This window comes from Typopeltis vanoorti, chromosome 1 (genome assembly GCF_054136105.1).
Source record: "Typopeltis vanoorti isolate ZY-2024b chromosome 1, IOZ_Tvanoo_1.0, whole genome shotgun sequence".
Taxonomy (NCBI): domain Eukaryota; kingdom Metazoa; phylum Arthropoda; class Arachnida; order Uropygi; family Thelyphonidae; genus Typopeltis; species Typopeltis vanoorti.
The window spans coordinates 65,781,442-65,802,736 of record NC_143549.1 but is presented as its reverse complement, the minus strand read 5'-3'; the positions used below and the strand labels follow the sequence as shown (position 1 = coordinate 65,802,736).

The window sequence follows — 21,295 nt, the reverse complement described above, 5'->3', positions numbered from 1 at the left end:
AAACTATTGTAAAAGTATATTGCTTACTTTGAAATTGCTGCATAATATCTAAACTAGCAGAAATATTTGCATAACAATTTACTTCATAGCCCATTTATTTCAAATTGTAATGAGCAATTATACCGGGAAACCAAGAAAATTGAAGCGCAAAGAAATGCAGATTTCATTATAATGAATATAAATTTCATGGTGTGATTAAAGATTTTTATATTATCTGTAAAGCAAAATTGTTAAAGTGCAGACCACAAATCTGAAGTATTCTTCGAAATATGATTATGAATAAAAAAATGAAACTTAATTTGTAACATATGGGGTCCATTTTGTTTTGTTTTTTAAGATTTAGATTTTCATTAATTTATAAAATAACTGCTTGATAAAAAAATACTTATCTTAAATCAAGTTCTTTGAGAACAAATGAAATGTATTTTTGACTAAGTGGTTGGACACAATTAGCACAGAAAACTGATAATGACATTGCTTTTTCAAGATGATACAAAATCTCTTATTTTGCTGGCATTAAAAAAATAATTATACGATAAAAAGTAGAAAAAACATTTTTTTCTGCATATTTAGTCTACTAATATAGGGGTTGGGCATGGGGCTGACGACCCCATCCTGAAAAAATTATCTTGTTGCAGAATCTCAGAAATGAGATTTAAATCCAAGACTAAACAATGACAAAATGGCAAATGTTTTAAGATTTGAGAATTGTATCATGGAATGCACTTTCTCTTTATTGGTCTGGGGCTATGGAATGCTGCTGGTGCAGTTAGATAAATATAACTTGCATATTACTGCTATCCAAGAAATGAGATGGACAGGAGGAGGAATCATAAAAATAAGAATCATATATTTTATAGCTGCCAAAAGAAAGATGACATATTTGGAACAGTCTTCATTGTAAACAAGAGAATAAAACATCTTATTGCAGACTTCAAATCAAAAGTGCCTAGAATGTGTAGATTATGAATCAAAGGACATTTTTTAGCTACTGTTTTACCTGTGTACATGTTCCAACTGAAGAAAAGAATGATGTTAAAAATATCCCTTATGATGATTTAGATAAAATTATGAGAAATATCCAAGAAGGGATATTAAAATTATCATAGGTGATTTGAATGCTATGATAGGCAAAGAGGATAGATACAGGCCAACCATTGAGAAATATAGCTTACATAATGAGTCCAATGGAATGGGAATAGATTGATCAATTTTTCTTCTTCAAGAAACATGGATGCTGGCAGTACAAAATTTAATCACAAAAGCATTCAAAATTACCTAGAAGTCTCCAGATGGAAACATCATCGACTAAATGGATCACATCCTAATAGATGCAAGACAGTTGTCCAACTATCAGATCCTACAGAGGGGCAAATATTGATTCTGACCACTATCTGGTTATATCATAAATTAAAGCAGAATCTCATGATCATGCAAGAAAGATGTATCGATCCCATGCCAGAAAGTTCAATAATATAAGACTGAAGGAATCAGAAATCAAAGCCAGGTATAATGAAAAAATTCATGAAAGACTATTTTCTTGAACTGATAGTAAGAGTGTTAATGATTCTGGGAAACTCAAGAATGTCATAGCAGCAACAGTAGATATACTTTTAGTAAAAGGTAGAGTTGAATATAACCACTGCTTTGATGTGAAATGTGAATGTGTGACTTGCAAAAAAAAAAAAAAAAGAGAGAGAGAGAGACATATAGACGAATGCAGCAAAGAAACCACACTTGTAAAGGCGTAGAGAAATATCATTTGACCAGAAAGGAAGAAAAAAGAGTGCATGAGAATAGAAAGAAGAAACACTATGAGGATGAACTCGAGAACTAGAAATCCCAGAAGTTAAATAGAAGCCAGAAAGACTTCCAGCCTAGAACAACATTATATAGGGATAAGCTGTGCATAATCCTGAATGGGGAATGAAGGATACTAGAAAGATGAGTAGAGCATTTTGATGAGCTTTTGAATACTAATACAGGCAGTCTCTGTGTTACAGGCAAGATACATTCCTGAGAACATCTTTAGGTCGGATTTGTATGTAACTCGATCCCTAGTGAACAGTGCATATATGGTAATAATAATAATAACAATACTATAATGGCTCATATGGGGCAATAATAATATCCCTGTACTGTAATAATAAGTTATGGAAACTATTGTGCTCTTTCTTTTAATTCAAACAAACAGAACATAAAAACAAACTCATGCAAAAAGTTTAGATAGGAGAAATTTCAAAAAAAGAATATTAAAGGTTAATACTCACCTAATGTTCCAGTAAGTCTTGCTTACTGGAAGTGGTATTTTTGAGGCCAGAAGGTAGGCTAACATTAATCAGAAGATGATGATAGAGTGGGTGCTGGAGAATCAGGATCCGATTCCGGTGCTAGAGAGGATGGACCTGGTACTGGAGAATCAGAATTTGATTATGTTGCTGGAGGACAGGAGCTTATCACTGAAGTTGGTTTCTTGAAAAAGGTATCTAGGGTTGTTTGCACAGACTTTTTCTTTTTTTTCATCATAAATGATCTTGTAGCAACTGCTGTTCTCACAAACTGCATGGTAAACCTTTGTAAATCATTCAATGTTGAGATCTTACTCCTCAAGCTTAGCAAATCCTGCTTCGATGAGATGAAAGGCTTCAGCTAATTCTTTTGTCATAAACTTTCTTGGCTCTGGATCTTCTGATTCTATGTGTTCTTGTGTTTCTTTCGGCTGCTTCTCTATCTCCATAAGGTCGTCATTTGTTAATTCTTGTGAATGGGACTCTGGTGAGTCAATGACATCATTTTCATTTATGTCCAATTGCAGTGCATTGCAACTATCCACCACAGCTTTTCTGGCTTCGGCGATGCCATTGTTGAATGCTTCACTTCATTCCAAGAATCAGCAATGTTTTTGATGGCATCATAAATGTTATAATTCTTCCAGAACGTTCTCAGTTAAGATGAAAGTGATGCTGTGCATAAGCAACCTTATAAACAATGAGACTAACCAGCATGAAGATGCTGCACCAATGAATGCAGGTACAGAATATTTCAGACAGCTGTGTCAACTTATAACAAAATCTGGATTAATGAAATACTCCCAGATAAGTGGAATCTGAGTTTAACATGCCCTAAAAATAAGAAATTTTTGCTCTAATGATTTGCTCTAACTATAGAGGAATCAGTTTATTATGTATCACCTATAAAATTTTCTCCAGAATTCTATTCAAGAGATTTTAGCAATGTTTTTGCTAAATTGGTGATTATCAGTGTGGATTCTGTCAAGGAAGATCTACAAATCGCCAGATTTTTACTATATGCCAAATACTCGAAAAATTCCAATTAATTTGAAACCCACTATCTCTTAATATATTTTAGAGCTGCATATGATAGCATAGACAAATTAATTTATTTATTGCGATGAAGGAACTACAGATACCTCGGCTTATTGTCCTTATTTAAAGCTACAATGAGAAAAACTCGGTGTCAAATTAAAATTCCAAACATGTTGTCTGATCCAATACACATTTAAAAAAAATGGCGTTTGACAGAGGGATGTATTAGCTTGCTTATTTTTTAATAGGGTGCTTGAAAAGGTTTTCACAGATGCTGCTGCTGCTGCTGCTGTTATTACAAGAGGAACTATCTTTTACAAGTCAATACAAGTTCTGGTATATGCAAATGATGTTGATATTATGGAAAGGATGAAAAATGATGAATAAAAAAACAATCATAGAAACATTTATCAGTTTAGAAAAGGCAAAGAAGATGCATCTGCAGATTAACCAAGAAAGAGAGTCCTTCAGGGAGTCATCAAGGGAGGCCACATACTACACGCACCAGCTATCATACTTATTCTTGAATTCATTCATAGCGCTTGCACACACAGCATCTACTGGCAATCCATTCCAATTATGCACCACCCTATAAGAGAAAAATCTAGCCCTCATTCCCTTCAAAGTGGCATTCATTCTCAGCTTCTAAGGATGTCCTCCCATCCTTTCCTTTCATAAAATGAAAAATTCCATCAACTGAAATCCTGTATGATCCTTTCAGAAGTTTAAGTTTCAATTATATCACCATCTTTCTCTTGTTTGCTAGCGTATGCAGTCTACAAATTCTCAGTCTGTCTTCATAATTAGTATTCCATAATCCTGATATAGTTTTAACACTTTCCTTTGTACTCTCTCCATTGTATTAGAATCACAATGGAAACCAGGTGACCAGAGGAGGTAAAATGACATCCTTATAAGTTTTAAAAGAGGTATACCGTGAGTAGACATATTGATACAAAATTAATAACGGAAAACTCACATACAAAGATTATTTAATAGTATAATTTTCGTCTGTGTGTCACAGGCATCTTCAGTACATATTAAGCTCAAATTAAACAATAACTGACAATTCCAAAAAAGCGCCACCTAAGTAGCTGGTGTAAGATAACTAAAAAAAAAAAAAAATCTATACAATAAAAAGTTAGGAAAGATTAGCTGATTTGTAAAGTACTATCGCCCATAAATGGGATAGATAAGCCTCGGATCTGTTTAAGTTAGGAGAATGAAGTAAAGTTTCACATATTTCTTTATAAAGGCATTCCATTCCATAAGGAACCAACTTTTGTGAAGGACTCTTGTCTTTCTCCAATGAACTATGTTTAGTGAAGATGGCATGTTCTGCAAGTCCAGACTTTTCAGGTTTAAAGTATTCAATATAAGATTGGTGTTCTTCTAGCCGAATAGAGGCAGATCTTCCTGTTTCCGAAATAAGATAATCCACAAGAGCACAGAATCTGGTAGACACCTGGATAATTAAGGTGTGGAAGCTTGTCCTTAGGAGAAGTGAGAAAGGTGGAGATTTTTCTAAACGGTCGAAGGGCAACAAAAATATTCAATGGTTTTAAAACTTTTGCTATACGTTCACTAATGCCTTGTACATAAGGGATAGGAATGCGCATTATTTCTTCTGTATTTGAAGAGGAAGACATATTAAAACTACCCAAAGCTCTTTTAATGAAGCAATTCTTATAACCATTAGATAGAAAGGAAGAAGTTATATATTGCAGTTCTTTCTGTAAAAGATCTTCAAGATCTTCTGATGAACTTCAGCAGTTTCTCAGTAGGTTAAACGCATTTCATCCTAGGATCCAGTTTACCCTAGAAGTAGAATCAAATAAGCAGTTAGCCTTTTTAGATCTTCTAATTCTTCGTCAACCAGATGGTAACCTACATTTCTCAGTCTATAGAAAGAAGACTCATACAGGCCATTATATCCATGCTGAATCTCATTACCATCCCAGTCAAAAGGCAGGAACTATTAAAACACTGCTTCATCAGGCCCACTCCTTTTGTTCTTCAGACAATCTTTTACAGAAAGAACTGCAATATATAACTTCTTCCTTTCTATCTAATGGTTATAAGAATTGCTTCATTAAAAGAGCTTTGAGTAGTTTTAATGTGTCTTCCTCTTCAAATACAGAAGAAATAACATGCATTCCTATCCCTTATGTATAAGGCATTAGTGAATGTATAGCAATAGTTTTAAAACCACTGAATATTTTTGTTGCCTGTTGACCATTTAGAAAAATCTCCACCTTTCTCACTTCTCCTAAGGACAAGCTTCCACACCTTAATTATCCAGGTGTCTCCCAGATTCCGTGCTCTTGTGGATTATCTTATTTTGGACAAACAGGAAGATCTGCCTCCATTCGGCTAGAAGAACACCAATCTTATAATGAATACTTTAAACCTGAAAAGTCTGGACTTGCAGAACATGCCATCTTCACTAGACATAGAGTTCATTGGAGAAAGACAAGAGTCCTTCGCAAAAGTCGATTCCTTATGGAATGGAATGCCTTTATAAAGAAACGTAAAACTTTACTTCATTCTCCTAACTTAAACAGATCTGACGGCTTACGTCTATCCCCTTTATGGGAGATAGTACTTTATAAATCAGCTAATCTTTCCTAACTTTTTATTATATACATTTTTTTTTTCTCTTAGGAAATTTATTGACCTTTTTAGTTATCTTACACCAGCTACTTAGGTGGCACTTTTTGGAATTGTCAGTTATTGTTTAATTTGAGCTTAAAATGTACTGAAGATGCCTGTGGCAAAAATTATACTATTAAATAATCTTTGTGTTTTCTGTTATTAATTTTGTATCGATGACATCCTTATCTTTACATGTCAAAATTCATTTCAACATTACAATTATCTTTTGCCACTGAACTTCAACTTTCTATCTACTAACACTGCAAGATCCCTAGCCTGATCAGTTTATTCTATCATAATCCAGTATAATAAACATTGGATATCTAATCATACCAAAGTGCGTGACTTTACATTTACTGACAATGAATTGAACATCCATTTTCCCATGCCCACAATTCCAGCCTATTCAAATTGTTCTTTAAGTACTGCATATCAGCAACATTCCTGATTACCCTACCTATTTTTGCATCATCGGCAAAAAGCTGAAGGTCACGTGTCAAATCCTTCCCAATATCATTAATGTACAGATTGATGGTACACCACTAGTTACCTTAAATCTTGCACTCATATCCCTTGTATACCACTTTTTGATATCTGTCAGTCAGCCATTCTCTTCTCCCTTTCTTCCACATATTAGACCTGTTACAGAGCTATCTTAAGCCCTTCTAAATCGTACCCATCCTGAGGATAAGGTGACTAGCCCTATGCCTCCCAGTATATCCTATTGCTGTAGCTCGTGTGTTCACGGGACCAGTTTGCTTGTGGGAGGAAAAACCCCAGATAAACTGGGGAGAAAAATCCTTTTGTCCATGCCCAAGACTGGCTAACTTAGCTATGTCTGAGAAAGATCCTTAAGTTCCTCACATCAGTGACGTGAATCGAACCCAGGACACTCCTTTCCCAGGCATATGGTTGTGAAGCGCATAGCCACTAGGCGAACCGTGCAGACTGCCATTCTCTTATCCACACTAATATTTTATAATCCTAACCCATATTCTCCAATTTATGCAACAATCTTCCATGCTGTATTCTGTCAAAAGCCTTAGCAAAATCCAAAAGTATCACGGTGTATCCATTCCCCTTGTCTAGTTCAATAGTAACATTATTATAGAATGTGAGCAAGTTGCTAAAGCATGACCTTTCCTTAGTAAACCCATGCTGTTCATTGCAAAGTAGATGAATGCAACTGTCAATCCATTTCTGAATGCGAGCCTTAATCAAGTTTTCAAAATCTTCACTACCACTACAGAGATACTGATTGGTTGATAGTTGGATACATCGATTTTTGCACTACCCTTGTGCAATAGGATTATTATACATTCTTTCCATTTTTGCTCATTCTTCCCTGTTCTGAGACTCAAATTATATAGCCTGGTCAAAGGAATAGCCAGTTCAGCTGAATACTCTTTTAGCACCCATGCTGATATCCTGTCAATTCCTATTGCCGAATTGTTATTCAGTTTGTGCAACAGCTCTAATAACTCCTCTTCATTCACTTGAATTTCGTCATTCAGTGAAGAGGTAGCAGTGAACTCAATGTTGCATACACCAGGTTGATAACTTTTAGCAAAATGGGCTCATTACTTGAACAACCTCTTCTGCACATGTCAACCTCACACAATCTGTATTCAGAAGATTTATTCTTTCATATTCATTTTTTCTTTTACTTGCAACATATCTATAGAATTCTAGTGGGTTGTCTTTAGCTTGCAGAGCCTGTTTCTTTTCATTCTTAGACCTAGCTTTCCATACAAGAGCTGTAACTATTTCTAGCTTGCAGCTTATAATTTTCATAATGGATGTCATCCTTATGCACACAGTATTATTCCCTCCACATGATCTGTTTATTATTAATCTCTTGCTTAATAAGATTACACATCCATTTGACTTCTATCCTATTTATTCTTTGAACTTTGGATAGTGCTAGAGTCACTGAAGAACGTGGTGCTGGATTTGAGCTGCGCCAAAAAAATGTTTTTAAATGGTGTACAGTATGACTTCTGTTGCAAATTGTGCTACATTTTTTTCAGTAATACAAGTGGTGGTGCTGCTTTTGGAGTTCAGTTGTTGTTTATATTGTACTATTTTTGGGTTAATAAGAAAGCAAGGTCAGAGTCGGACGCATCTGCAGTGGAAGAGAAGATAAGTTTTCGTTATTTAGTATAGTTAAATATAGTTTATACTTAGTATCGCGTAAGTAAATTAGCTTAGAGTTTAACATAGTATAGTAGAGCACTTAGCATTTAGTTGTAGTAGTTCTTCAGCACTATTTGAATGATGACGATAGACGCATCTCCAATTACAAATGGCATGTCACCAAGTCCACCCCCCATTTAAGGACTTCATTTTGCATAACATAATACTGGATTTTCTGACAAGTGGTTCTTGTGGTATGTATGCGTCCCAGCAGTTGGATATGTGACAGGTGAGAGAGGGCGTGGGGGGGGGATGCATATATGCGCAAAATGTTAGCAATTGGGAGGAACTTAGTGAGTTAGATATTACAGTAACCGACCTCATTACATCAGAGGCAGGAGAATCTCAACCTAGAGAGACGAGTAGTATGATAGAGGGGGAAGAATAACGAGCAGAATATGAATGAAAAAAATAAGAATGGGGAGTGTGGAAGGCTTGAATGATTGTGAAGTTTTCTGAGATTGTCTTGACTGGGAGGATGAATGGTGAGAAAGAGTTGCTAACGTGCAGAGAGAGAAATAGATGAGCTGAAATGGGAGGTGGAATGTCTCAGCAATGAGATGAGAAATATGAAAGATGAGATTAGACGGATGGAAGAGATGAATACAAGGTGAATCAAAGTAGGAGTGAGAGAGAGTTATGGAATGATAGAAGAGAATGGAAACAGTCGGAGACAGGGAATGAGAAGATGCAAGGGAGTGCTTGAACCAGGGATAGAGTGATGCAGGACAGCAGGTAAGTAGGGGAACACAGAGGAAAGGGTTAGAGGAGAGAGAGAGTGAGGGATGCAGGTGAGCAATCAAGGAACAGAGTGGTATGATGTATGGAGACTCGATGATCCGTGGTGTGCAAGATAGGATGCTAGAGGAGCGTTTGCCTGGAGGAACGATAGAAAGTGTGATTATGGCAATCAAGCAGGGTGGATGAGATGATTGTGATAGTGGGCATGACTGACTTGAGAGGCAGTGTAAATTGGGTGGCAAGAGATCTGAGATTCATGCTTGAGATTGTATAAAAGAAAATGCAGAGAGGAAAGATAGTGTGTGTGTGTGTGTGTGTGTGTGTGTGTGTGTGTGTGTGTGTGTGTGTGTGTGTGTGTGTGTGTGTAACCTAGGTATGATAATGATGAGCTGAACAGAAGAGCAGTAATAATGAATAGCATAATAGCCAGAATGTGTCAGAAGAGAGGATTGGAACATGTGGATGCTTGGAGTGCATTTGAGGACAGAAAGGAACTGTATGCGAGAGACCACTTGCATTTGAAATGAGGAAGAACGTAGGCATCTGGAGAGATTGCTGTTTTCTGAATGAGTCGGTGTGTCAATGCAGAGAAACTAGAATTCCCAGGGTGGATGGTAGCAGGGGTGACCTCTTGTGGGAATGGGTGCTTGAGGGGAAGGGGCACAATATCAGGTACCACCTAGTCCAGTGGACTCTGAAAGGGATAATGATAGGTATAGAAGCAGTGACATTTTTATGCTTTATACTAATGCCAGGAGTATCTAGAATAAAGGAGATAAATTGGTGGCGCTGATAGCATCAGCCTGGCCAAAGATTATTGGGATGTCTGAGATGTGGTTGACGGAAGATAATATAATAACAGGAATAGAAGTGGCAGGGTAAAGCATTTTTTGACAGGATAAGAAGGGAAAACGCAGTGGTGGAGTACTGCTTATAAGTGGTGACTTATGTTCTCTAAGAGTGGAAGCTGTGGAAGGCAGTAACACTAATGGTTTTGAAAGCATATGGTGTGAGGTAGAGGCGGGCAAGACAGGATATTTAGTGGGATGTTGCTACAAGCCAGGGAGCACAGAGAGTGGGAGCAGATGTTTAGGCAGTTGAGCTTGGCAAGTTCAAGAAGAATGATTGTTATGGGAGATTTTAACTACAGCAGTATAAGTTGGGAAGAGGAAAATGCATGTAGTAGTAAGGAAATGGAATTTCTGGAATTCTTGAGTGACAGATGTCTTAGGCAACATGTAATAGAGGGAACAAGAGGTTCAAGAATTTTAGATTTGGTCATAGCATCAGAAGAGCTGATATTAACTGAGATGACATCTCTTCCCCCATTCGGAGAGAGTGACCATGTGGTTTTGACTTGGAAGATGAATAGACATGCAGGAGTATCAAAGAAAAGGGAATATATGTGGAATTATAAGCAGGTGATTATAATAGTCTTAGATGTCAACTCGGGGCATTTCCATGGAGGGCGGAATTGGAAGGCCGGGATATCATTCGTGCTTGGGAAATTGTGAAGGAATATTTGTTAGCAGCAGTAGTAAGCTGTATACCACGAGTGAAAAAGAGGACACAATTTGGTGTAAAGTGGATGACAAACAATATCAAACAGGAACTGCAGGTGAAAAGAGGTTATGGAAGAGATATAAGGAGAGGGGGTGGAGAGCAGATGCATGAAGAATATAAAACTCAGGCCAGGAGAGTGACTAGAATGGTAAGGAAGGCAAAACTGGGATATGAAAAGAGATTGGCACTAAGATCCAAATAAAATCCTAGGGAATTTTTTAGCTATGTGGCCAGTAGGAGGAGGAATGATTGTGGAAGAATGACATTGTGGGATAAAAATGAGAATAGAGTGACTGATGCAGAGGACATAATGGAATTGTTCAATGAACACTTTATTGAAGTATTTCATCCTGGAGAAGTAGGTTTTAATTCTAGAGGGATAGGGAAGGTTTGGGGTTTAGAGGTGCAAGAGGAGAGTGTGTTCTAAATACTGAGTACCCTGGATGGTATTTCACCACAGGTTTTGAGAGAATGTGCTAAAAAACTGACAGCTCCGTTGACCTGGCTTTTCAATGAAACTCTGGCTATGGGAAAGGTACCCAAGGAATGGAAGGAAGTTAAGATAAGTGCCATTGCATAAGGGCAGTAGCAGGATGGATGTGTCTAACTATAGACCAGTTTGTGTTTCATCAGTAGTTAAGGTCTTGGAGAAATTAGCACAGGACCACATACAGCATTGGGCAGATGAGGGTAATGTTATCTGTGAGAGTCGACATGGATTTATTAAGGGGGTGCTCTTGTTTTAGTAATATGATTGCCTTTTATAATAAAGTGAAAGAGCAGTTGAGGGAAAGGCATATACTGCCTTTTTTTTTTTTTTTTATTTTTATTTTGCAAAGCCATTTGACAGGGTGCCACATGATAAGCTGATATTTAAGTTGCAACACATTGGTTTAGATGTCAGGTTAGTTAACTGGATTCAGGATTGGCTGTCTGATAGGTATCAGAGAATTGTGTATAGTGGGGCAATATCGAGGAGGCAGAAGGTTACAAGTGTGTGGGGGGGTCCCACAGGGCTCAGTACTGGGACCTGTATCGTTTAACCTTTATATCAATGACATTGTCAATGAATTGCATGGGGGGGGGGATATTCAGTTGTTTGCAGATTATGTGAAGCTGGGAAGGGTTATTAGTAATAGTGCAGATGCAGCAGCCCTACAAAAGGTTTTGAATAAACTAGACAGATGGGTGAATGCATGGGGGTATCAGTTTAATGCAGCAAAATGTAAAGTCTTGAAGTTTGGGATACATCGATTGGAGGAACTGTACTGGAGGAAGTAGGGGGAGATGAGATCTGGAGATGATGATTGATAGAAAACTGAAATTCAGAGAGCATATTGCAAAGGTGGTAAAGGTAATCCAGAGGATTGCTGCACTGAAAAGGATGCTGACCTGTAGAGATAAGAGTTATCATAATTAAAAGAAACACACTTTAACCACAGTGAAAATGATTTAATTGTAATTATTTCATCCTAAGTATCTTAGGACATTATCAGTACAGTAGTTTAAAACAATAATAGGAATAACATACAGTTAGGGTGTATGATTACAATAGAATCTCATTAAACGTGCGTAACGTGTTACAGAAGTATAAAAAAAATAAAAATAAAAAATATTTAACACAATTTTGTATGACAATTTCCCATACTTTAGGAATAGTAAGAACGTCGTTGCGGTTTAAGTTTGGGCTGTGTAGTAGGGCTTCAGAACTTTCTTTGTATAAACGTTCATGTTTATATAAAGATCTATGTAAAAGTTTAGACTTTTCCCAATGGATCCTATGGTTTGGATTTTCAATTCCGTGTTGAGAGAGGCCAGATTTCTGCAGTTTAAAAAGACGAATGTGGTCTTAATGTTCCGAGATGCGTTTCTGAACAGGCCTACCTGTCTGTCCAAAGTTAGACAATTCGCATGAGCATGGAATCTCATAAACGCCAGGCAACATCAAAGGTGAGAATTTGTCCTTAGGAGAAGGTAACAAGTTGTAAATTTGGTTGATAGGTTTGTAAGCAGTGGCAAAATTGTATTTCTTCATAATTTTAGAAAGACGTTCAGAGATGCCTTTGACATGAGTTATGGGAATTCTGTGGACTTCTTCCTGTCTGGTTTGATGTGTGGAGAAGTGACTGATGATTTTTTGAGTTGTTTTCAGATTATATCCATTTAGGATGGCTGTATTTTTGATTACTTCTAATTCCTGGTTTAAAGAATTCTTCAAAGGAGCAGAATTTGTGTGCTCTGGAAACTAGTGATTTAATAATGCCAGATTTCTGAGATGGATGATGAGCAGAAGAATTGTGAATGTAACGACCTGAGAATGTTGGCTTGCGAAAGACAGACGTGGCGGTGGAACCGTCTTCTTTTCTTTGGATGTGTAAATCCAAAAAGGAGATACCCTGTGGAGATTCTTTTTCTAATGTAAAGTTGATGCTATGATGAGGAAGGTTAATTTTATCTAGAAACAGTTGTAATTCATGTTCGGGATGATCCCAGACTGCAAATATGTCATTGACATATCTTAACCAAATTTTTGGTTTGGGTTCAAAAGTGAATATTTTTTCTTCAAGGTGTTCTAGAAACAATTTTGGATCTCCTTTATCACCAAACAGCTTTGGTGATAAAGGAGATCCCATTGCTGTTCCTGATGTAGTGAAGTAACCTGATGCAATAACAAACTTGAACAATTCAATTATATCAGATGTAAATTTTTCAGTTAAACTCAAATTCAACTATATCAGACGGAAATTTTTGAGTTTAACTCAAAAATTTCCGTCTGATATAATTGAAATGTTGAATCTGATATAGTCTGATATAGTTGAATTGTTCAAGTTTGTTATTGCATCAGGTTACTTCACCTGGAAAGGTCAAATTTACAAGCAAGAAGACCTATAAGCAAGACAGGTAGGTCTGTTCAGAAACGCATCTCGGAACATCAAGACCACATTCATTTTTTAAACCACAGAAATCTGGCCTCTCTCAGCACGGAATTGAAAATCCAAACCATAGGACCCATTGGCAAAAGTCTAAACTTTTACATAGATCTTTATATAAACATGAACGTTTATACAAAGAAAGTTCTGAAGCCCTACTACACAGACCAAACTTAAAAACCGCAACAACGTTCTTACTATTCTTAAAGTATGGGAAATTGTCATACAAAATTGTGTTAAATAATTTTTTTTTTTTTTTTTTACTTCTGTAACACGTTACGCACGTTTAATTCTATTTTAATCATACGCCCTAACTGTATGTTATTCCTATTATTGTTTTAAACTACTATACTGATGATGTCCTAAGATACTTAGGATGAAGTATTTACAATTAAATAATTTTCACTGTGGTTAATATGTGTGTTTCTTTTAATTATCATTGCACCACAGGTTTCGTTATTTAAAAAAAAAAAAATAAGAGTTATTGTTCCATTGTATAAGACCGTGATCAGACCACACTTAGACTATTGTTCTCACATTTGGTCCCCAGGATTTGAAGGGGATAAATTAAAAGTGGAAAGGGTACAGAGGCAGATAACAAAGATGGTTTCAGGACTGCACAATGTTAGTTATGAATATCGGCTGAGGGAATGTAGACTGCATAGTTTGGTAGATAGAAGGAGAGGTAATATGATCGAGACTTTTAAAACGTTGAGAGATAGTTACAGGGTTGACACTGGGGAGTTCTTTCACATATTGGAACAGCAGGAAGGAATGATGACAAGGCAGCCTGGAAGTTATGAAAGGAAGCCGTGAGCAAGAGGGCAAAGAGTGGTTGAACCGTGGAATGCATTGCCTGATAGAGTGGTGAGAGCAAGAATGGTCAATGAGTTCAAGGAGTGGTATGATGGTCTTTGTGTTTCCTAGGGGAGGACCTCCCATGTTGATTCTTTTGACTCCATGGAGGCCTGAGTAATAATAATAATAAAGAATAACTCTCAGAACTCATTCTAATATTGCATCATTTAAGTATTTTATAAATGCTTTCCATCCAGCAACCAATACCATTCTGCAGAAGTCAAATACTCCTCAGTTAGTCATAATTTCTTGCTTTGTAGTTCAGCATGTAACCTTTTCTGAATGGAACATTCACAAACTTAGTCACTTCCCAAGTGAGTACCATGATCACTGTCACCAATGGAGGCCAAATAGTTGCATCTGTAACTGAAATGCCTTCTGACACTATAATCAAATCGAACACTCTTTGACCTTGAGTTCCTTCTGTCACATGCTGCTTTAGGAAGTTGTCTCACAACAGCTCAATAAAAATTCAGTTTCATTCTTCTCATGAGATTTTACTGCTACCCAATCATAATTTGGATAATTAAAGTCTCCCATTATGATTACTCTTTTCGTGCCCGTCATCTCTATTTGGTGATGCATTTTTTCATCACTAGCAACTGAACCACTAGGTTTTTAACAACACCCCACTATGTAATTGATCTTGTTAGATTCCACCTCACACCAGATGGCTTCAAATTCACTCACTGCCACATGAAATACTGTTACTAATACTACAATCATAGGTCTCAATACTTACTGGATTCAAGTCTTCCGATATCATTAGCAGTATGCACTCTCCTATCGTGTCTATCCTTCCTAAAAAAAATACTGTATCCTTTACGCTCAATTCTAGTTAGTATGCCTGATTCTAATGAAATATATGCCAATAACTTAAACAACTTCTCAAAGAAGGTTGATGATCAGCTTTCTCAAATCGAAATTGATTCTTATAAATTTGAAACCATTATATGCTGCTTAGAAAGAAGTGAATGGAGATCCCCATGGGCAAGGTGCATCGTGTCATGTAATGAGTCGTGTTTGTAGCTGGTATAAATTAGAGGATATTATGCTCTCAAGTCAGTTCATCTATGTCTGGGTGAAATAGCTGTGAGAAGGGAATTGAAAGAGACATTTTGATAGGATGCCGTGTTGCAGGCCTCTATGTTTGGCAGATTGTTGACAAATTGGGCCATCCCAGGTCAAAATCAATGGTATCATACTGAGATAGATGGAAGTGCAGAGGGGGGGGGGGGTCAACTGAAAGTGCTACCCACAGTGCATCACACACCACACTCGCTGAATGTGGCTGTAGGGTTCTATGAAAGATAGGGTGTAAAAATCGCCACATGTCAACCAACATGTTGAATGCAGACCTCTGGGCATTAACTCAAACAAGAATCTGCACAAAAACATTCAGAACTGAGACTTGCAGCACAACATGGATTTCCATGGTAGGAACTCAATATGCAAGCCCCATATTACCTAAACCAACATGCAGCATTGTCTCAATGGTGCAAAGAATGTGGAAGCTTGGAAAGTTGTGTTATGGAGTAACAGTCATGTTACACCCTCTACTGAGTAGACAGACAAGTGTGGGTGTAGCGGATGCCCAGTGAACATCTCTTACAGAGTGTGTAACCCCAACTATGAAATTCAGAGGTGGCGATGTGATGGTATGGTCCTGTTTTTCCGGGTTTGACCTCAGACCTCTGTTTGTGGTTACTACTATGTTTGTAGTTGAATAAACATTCAACTCTTGCAGTTGAATGTTTATTCAACTCAAATCTGAACCATGCAGTGCTTCCTACTTTGTGGCATTACTACAGAACTGGCCATTGTCTTTTTCAGCAAACCAATGCACTGTATGATATGGCTGCTGCTGTATCTGCATGGTTTGTGGACATGAATGTCCTCCACAGAGTCCTAATCTCAATCCTATTTGAACATCTGTGTGAGTGAACTGGATCATCAGGTAAGAACAAGGGATGTCTGCCCCACAACAGTCCATGACCTCATTACATGTTTACAGGAAGAATGGTCCAAAATTCATATTGATCACTATTGTACATTTGTGGAAAGGAGTCCTACATCTTAAGGTGGGCACCATAACTGTTTGTTTCTCATGCTACGGTGTCTATCGACGTCTTTCCAAGCAGTGTATACTGGGATCAGATTTTCTTAAGATAAAAAAGTGACATTTTAGTCACTTTTTTATCTTAAGAAAAACAAAAATGACTATGTATAAAGTGCTTACAAGTGCAATATTAACTTATTCTTCTGAAAAAGTGAGTATTATCAATGGCAGATGAAAGATTGTTAGGTCTATTTGAAAGAAGTTTTGGAGCAGTGCAAAAGAATGGGATGTGGAGAAAAAGATATAATTATGAATTGTATATATTATTTAATGAGCCAGACATATACATTAAAATCAATAAATTAAGTTGGGAAGATGGAATAATCCAGGATATTAAGACTTTTGGAGTTAAAAACTGGAGGAACTTAGCATGAATAAGAAGGCTGAAAGAAGTTTCTGAAAAGAGCCAGAGCCCCCCACAGGGCTGTCGAACCAATGATGACAATGATCACTATAACTAATATTTTAGTTACCCAGTACATATCAAGGAACTGCATTTCTTGCTGTGTAGGTAAATGAGTTCAGCAATGAATGTGAGACTTAATCTGGATAAGTGTTCTGCTCAGCATGAAAGATTATCCCACCTTGTAATGGTGATGACAGCCAACTTACACTTATCCATGTTCTTTCAACATATAGCATATCAGCAAAGGTTGGTCAATTGGTAGAGCCTCTGCTACTAATGACTCGCAAAAAGTTAAGAAAGTTTGAGTGTGGTTAGTAGGTGGAAGGAGACCAATTGTTCGATGCTGTTGGCACACTCTCCCTCGATGAGTCTGTGGACTCCCTGGAGGTGTTTAATAATAATAATAATAATAAATAGCATGCATTGTATCCAGGTTTTGCTGGACATATATATACTTCCTACCCAGTAGGGAGGTAAAATTACATGCTGGCATTCATCCTGTATCTTGAGGAGATTAGCTCATGGAAGTTAATAAATAATTCCACTATAGATTTTGCTAGTCTTAATTCACAGGAAATCATTTGGCTTATCACTCACTTTGAACATATTCCATGGAAATGTTTGGAGAAATTATTGCTGTTATCTCTATGCATTTGATCAGAGTTTGGTATGAAGAGTAGGTAAATTTCCATCTTTTAGCTTATTTTTCTGTGTGAGTGGCTAGTATTTTCCCATACACTGGCCACTCAAATACTAAAACTGGGATAACCAGAGCCTCTCTTCTTTTATGTGCATCTTTTTATATATCATGAACCTTCTCCAGTTAATCTTATATCAATCCACAATTTTGGTGAGTAAACCAGTAAATAATATATTCTCCTGTTTTACTTAGCTATGACTTAGACAGAGTAAGTCCATTTGAATTCATGTTTTGAATGTTGTTGACCAATCTTATCTCTCTCTCTGTCTTTGAATCATAAATCTTTTCAAATGTAGAATGCTATTCTCAAATTTGTAGTGATGTTCCTTGCAAAACAGATGAACTGGCCAGAAAAGATAGGTTACAGATATCCTACCTTATTATAATACCATAATGTCCTATAGCCTTAGTTGCTTTGCTATATTTTCGAACAGCATCAGATTTGAAGAACTCCCTAAAAATTTGACTCAGTATAGAGGAAAGAAGTTAGTGATTAGTGACTTATTTCTTACTGATTCACTGTTCTCTACACGATATTTAGTTTCAGCAGATGCAACCAATTCTCGCTATTCAAACACTGCTGTAGTGAATTTGTTCACTCATTATAACAATAAAAAAAAGTTTCGGCCATAACAGCAGTACTATTCTAAATGAAATTCACCATACGAACCATCCACTGTAACAAATTATTCTATTCTTCTGTTTTCTATATGTGAACTATAATGAATTGTTATATTTGATTGTTGCTGCTCACCAGAAATGGAATCAATTTATTCACTTCCTCACTCAAAATATTAGTGACCAAAACATCAACCAATTTTGAGGGTCATTTCACACTCAGAGAAAGTTTCTACTGATGCTGTTATTTAGAACACCTATCTTTTTTATTTATTTCCTGAGAAATACAGGCATATCTTTAACATAATATTAATAAGAAAATGGATCCAGATTTTTGTGTTTTCTATGCCAGTTTTTTATAGCATTTCTGCCTCACAAAAGATTGGAAACCTATAGCACATTAATACCATGAATTGGCTATGGGCAAACAATAAGTATGAGGGCTTCATGCTGTGGGTTAAAAATTATTTCCCACCCAATGACAATGATGACATTCATAAATATCCATATACTTACCTTAAAACTAGAATAACAAAACAAAATTGTAACCATCATCAATTTTTTGATATGTACCACCAATCTTTTCATTATTTACAGCCAACTGTTTTCTACTCACTTCTGGATTTTATCAAACAGAGTAGTTTAGTTTACTTAATCTTCATTTCATTCCATTAAATAGTAATTAATTATGATATTTGTAATACAGTTTTCAAAATGTTTAAATCAGTAAAACCATAGTGATTTTACTTGTTCTTTGCTAAATTAGTTTTTGGCTAGCTACTGAAGTAATTTTTTTTATATATTAATAAATAAATAAAAATTACGTATATTATTTTGGAGGATTTTGAAATAACATCTTAATATTTAAGTTGTAATTTTAAAGGGATTCATTTTATTTCATAATTTTCTAGGTTATTCAAGAAATTGAACAGCACCGAAGAACTGCCGAGATTAAGTGCCAAGAAATTTTAAAGATTTTACATGATAGAGTATAGACTGTAAAAATATAATAAAATATAGTATTTATGTATTTTATAATGTGGCAGCTGAATTATTTGTACCAAAAATCATTCCTAATGACTTTGTTTTGTGTAATAACATCAATTCTGTTATGTAAGGTGCTGTATCTTCTCAGCAAAATAATTCATAGGTGCTTTTTAATTTTATCTGCAGTAAGAAAACTTGGTTCACTAATGTATCTCATCTTTACATTTGGGATGTTTACTTCCTTTCTTCTAGATATAACTATTTTCTTCAGGTTTTAGTTGTACTGTCCAATGAAGTTCCTTCTGTTCTGCATAATGGATTTCTTGAAATGTGTTATGACATGTAGTCAGCATACATTTAGAAGTCTTTATGTATAGTAAGATTAAGTATTTTTACATTTTTTTCCCTCCATTAGGTATCTTATTCCTACAAATGTTATTTTAAATAATAGTTGTGTACTTATGCCTTTAAGGTCTGCAACCTGCCCAGATTAACATTTGTAACTAAATGTTATTTTAAATGCCTTATCTAATTTAGATAAACTAAATCCATTATGAATTGTGCAATCTGTAGCTTATATGACAAATGATAAGTAACACTGAGTTTAATAGGCCATAATATTGATAGTTAAACCAACTAGTTTCGCCACATTATTCTAGTGGCTTCTTCTGAGTTAGGAAGAACAAAAAAATGCAATAAAACGGTAAACACGAACCATTACATAACTAAATCCAAACATGTAGGAACCATTACACACACAAAATGTGGCGAATGGAAGCTGGCACGGGTAGGTTATTGTTCAGCAGGTATAGGTATGCGTGATAGTTGGCAGAAGAGTTAGTCTGATGTGTTGAAAGATCTAATAAGACTTCCAAATATCATATAAAAAAAATCATTCCTTGGTTTCTGTTATATGCCTTGTGAGTGGATGCCATCATTGCCTCTTTGATGTTGCAAGCACTGAAGTTGACTTTTATGTAAGGTATGGAGTGCCTGTCCCATTCAGTTAATGTCGTGAGTATGGGAGAAGTGAAAAGCTAGGCCCGAGCTGTCTTCTCTGTTGTTATTAATTGTTCTTGTTAATATGCTCTTTGTGTCTAATTTCGAAACTTCTAGATGTTTGCCCTATCTAGGCAAGGCCACAAGAACATGGAATATCGTAAACTCCAGGATGTTTGTTGAAAGGGTTGTGGTCCTCAGATGAATGTAACAGAGCTGATATAGTCAGTGGGCTTGAAAGCCACTCTTATGCCATGAGATTTCAGGAGATCGGCAGTTTTGAGAGAAAACAATGTAGCACAGTGTAAGGGATGGAAAAGGCTCGGTAGTGAATGTCAGGGATCTGTTTTGGAGGAGTAGAGAATAGTACAAAGTACTATTCTCTACTTGAATTGGTGAGCAATGAATATTCTTAGACTATTCATTGCTCACCAGTTGAATGTTGTCATAGTTGGAATGGTGAAGCAGGAGATGAAGAAACACTAAAAGAAGAATCTAATTCTTCTTTTAGTGTTTCTTCATCTCCTGTAATAGAAATCAACTTTTTTTTTTTTCAGCATATGTATAATACCTAATTTTTGCAATATATGGTGCAATGAAGAGAAATGTTGGTAACGACCTGTATCAGTAGGCTTACAGTATATGCTAAGAGAGAGAGAGAGAGAGAGTCCTTCTACCTTTTTTGAAATTAAAACATCTAGGAAAGGTAATTTTTCCTTCATTTTCAAGTTCTAAAATGAATTTAATTTTATAGGGAGAGGAGTTAATAAATGAACGAAAATTATGTAAATCAGCCACACTGTTTCCAGATTATAAATATGTCATCTCCACCAAATTGACGGTTTGGATTTGTAGATAGCAGGAAACCTTATTCAAAGTTTTCCATGAATAAGTCAACACCTGGAGGAGATAGATGGCTTCCCATTGCAATTATCTATCTATATTATGACCTATTAAACCCAGTGTTAGTTATCATTTGTCACATTCATTTATATATATATATATGATATTTATTTATTTTCTATTTCTTTTTACATTAATAATAAGAAAATTGATTTTATCTTTTGCATTTAAAAATGCAGATGTTTCTTCAAACCTGTAATATATAAAGGCATTTAATGCATATATTCTGTTGTTTTCCAAGTTTTGATTATGACCGACTTTGTCATCATTGTAAATCTACTGTAAAAATAAGTG

General features: G+C 36.0%; 1 protein-coding gene across 1 annotated transcript in view; it reads left to right on the top strand.

Annotated features, from left to right (window-relative positions):
- LOC150110052 (formimidoyltransferase-cyclodeaminase-like) overlaps positions 1-20,589 on the top strand; it is a 286,116-nt gene extending 265,527 nt beyond the window's left edge. The window contains exon 13 of the mRNA XM_090390935.1: positions 19,024-20,589. Within this exon, the coding sequence (XP_090247061.1) occupies positions 19,024-19,107 (84 nt within the window). The 3' untranslated portion in view covers positions 19,108-20,589. The remainder of the gene's footprint in view (positions 1-19,023) is intronic.
- Positions 20,590-21,295: the final 706 nt, after the last annotated feature.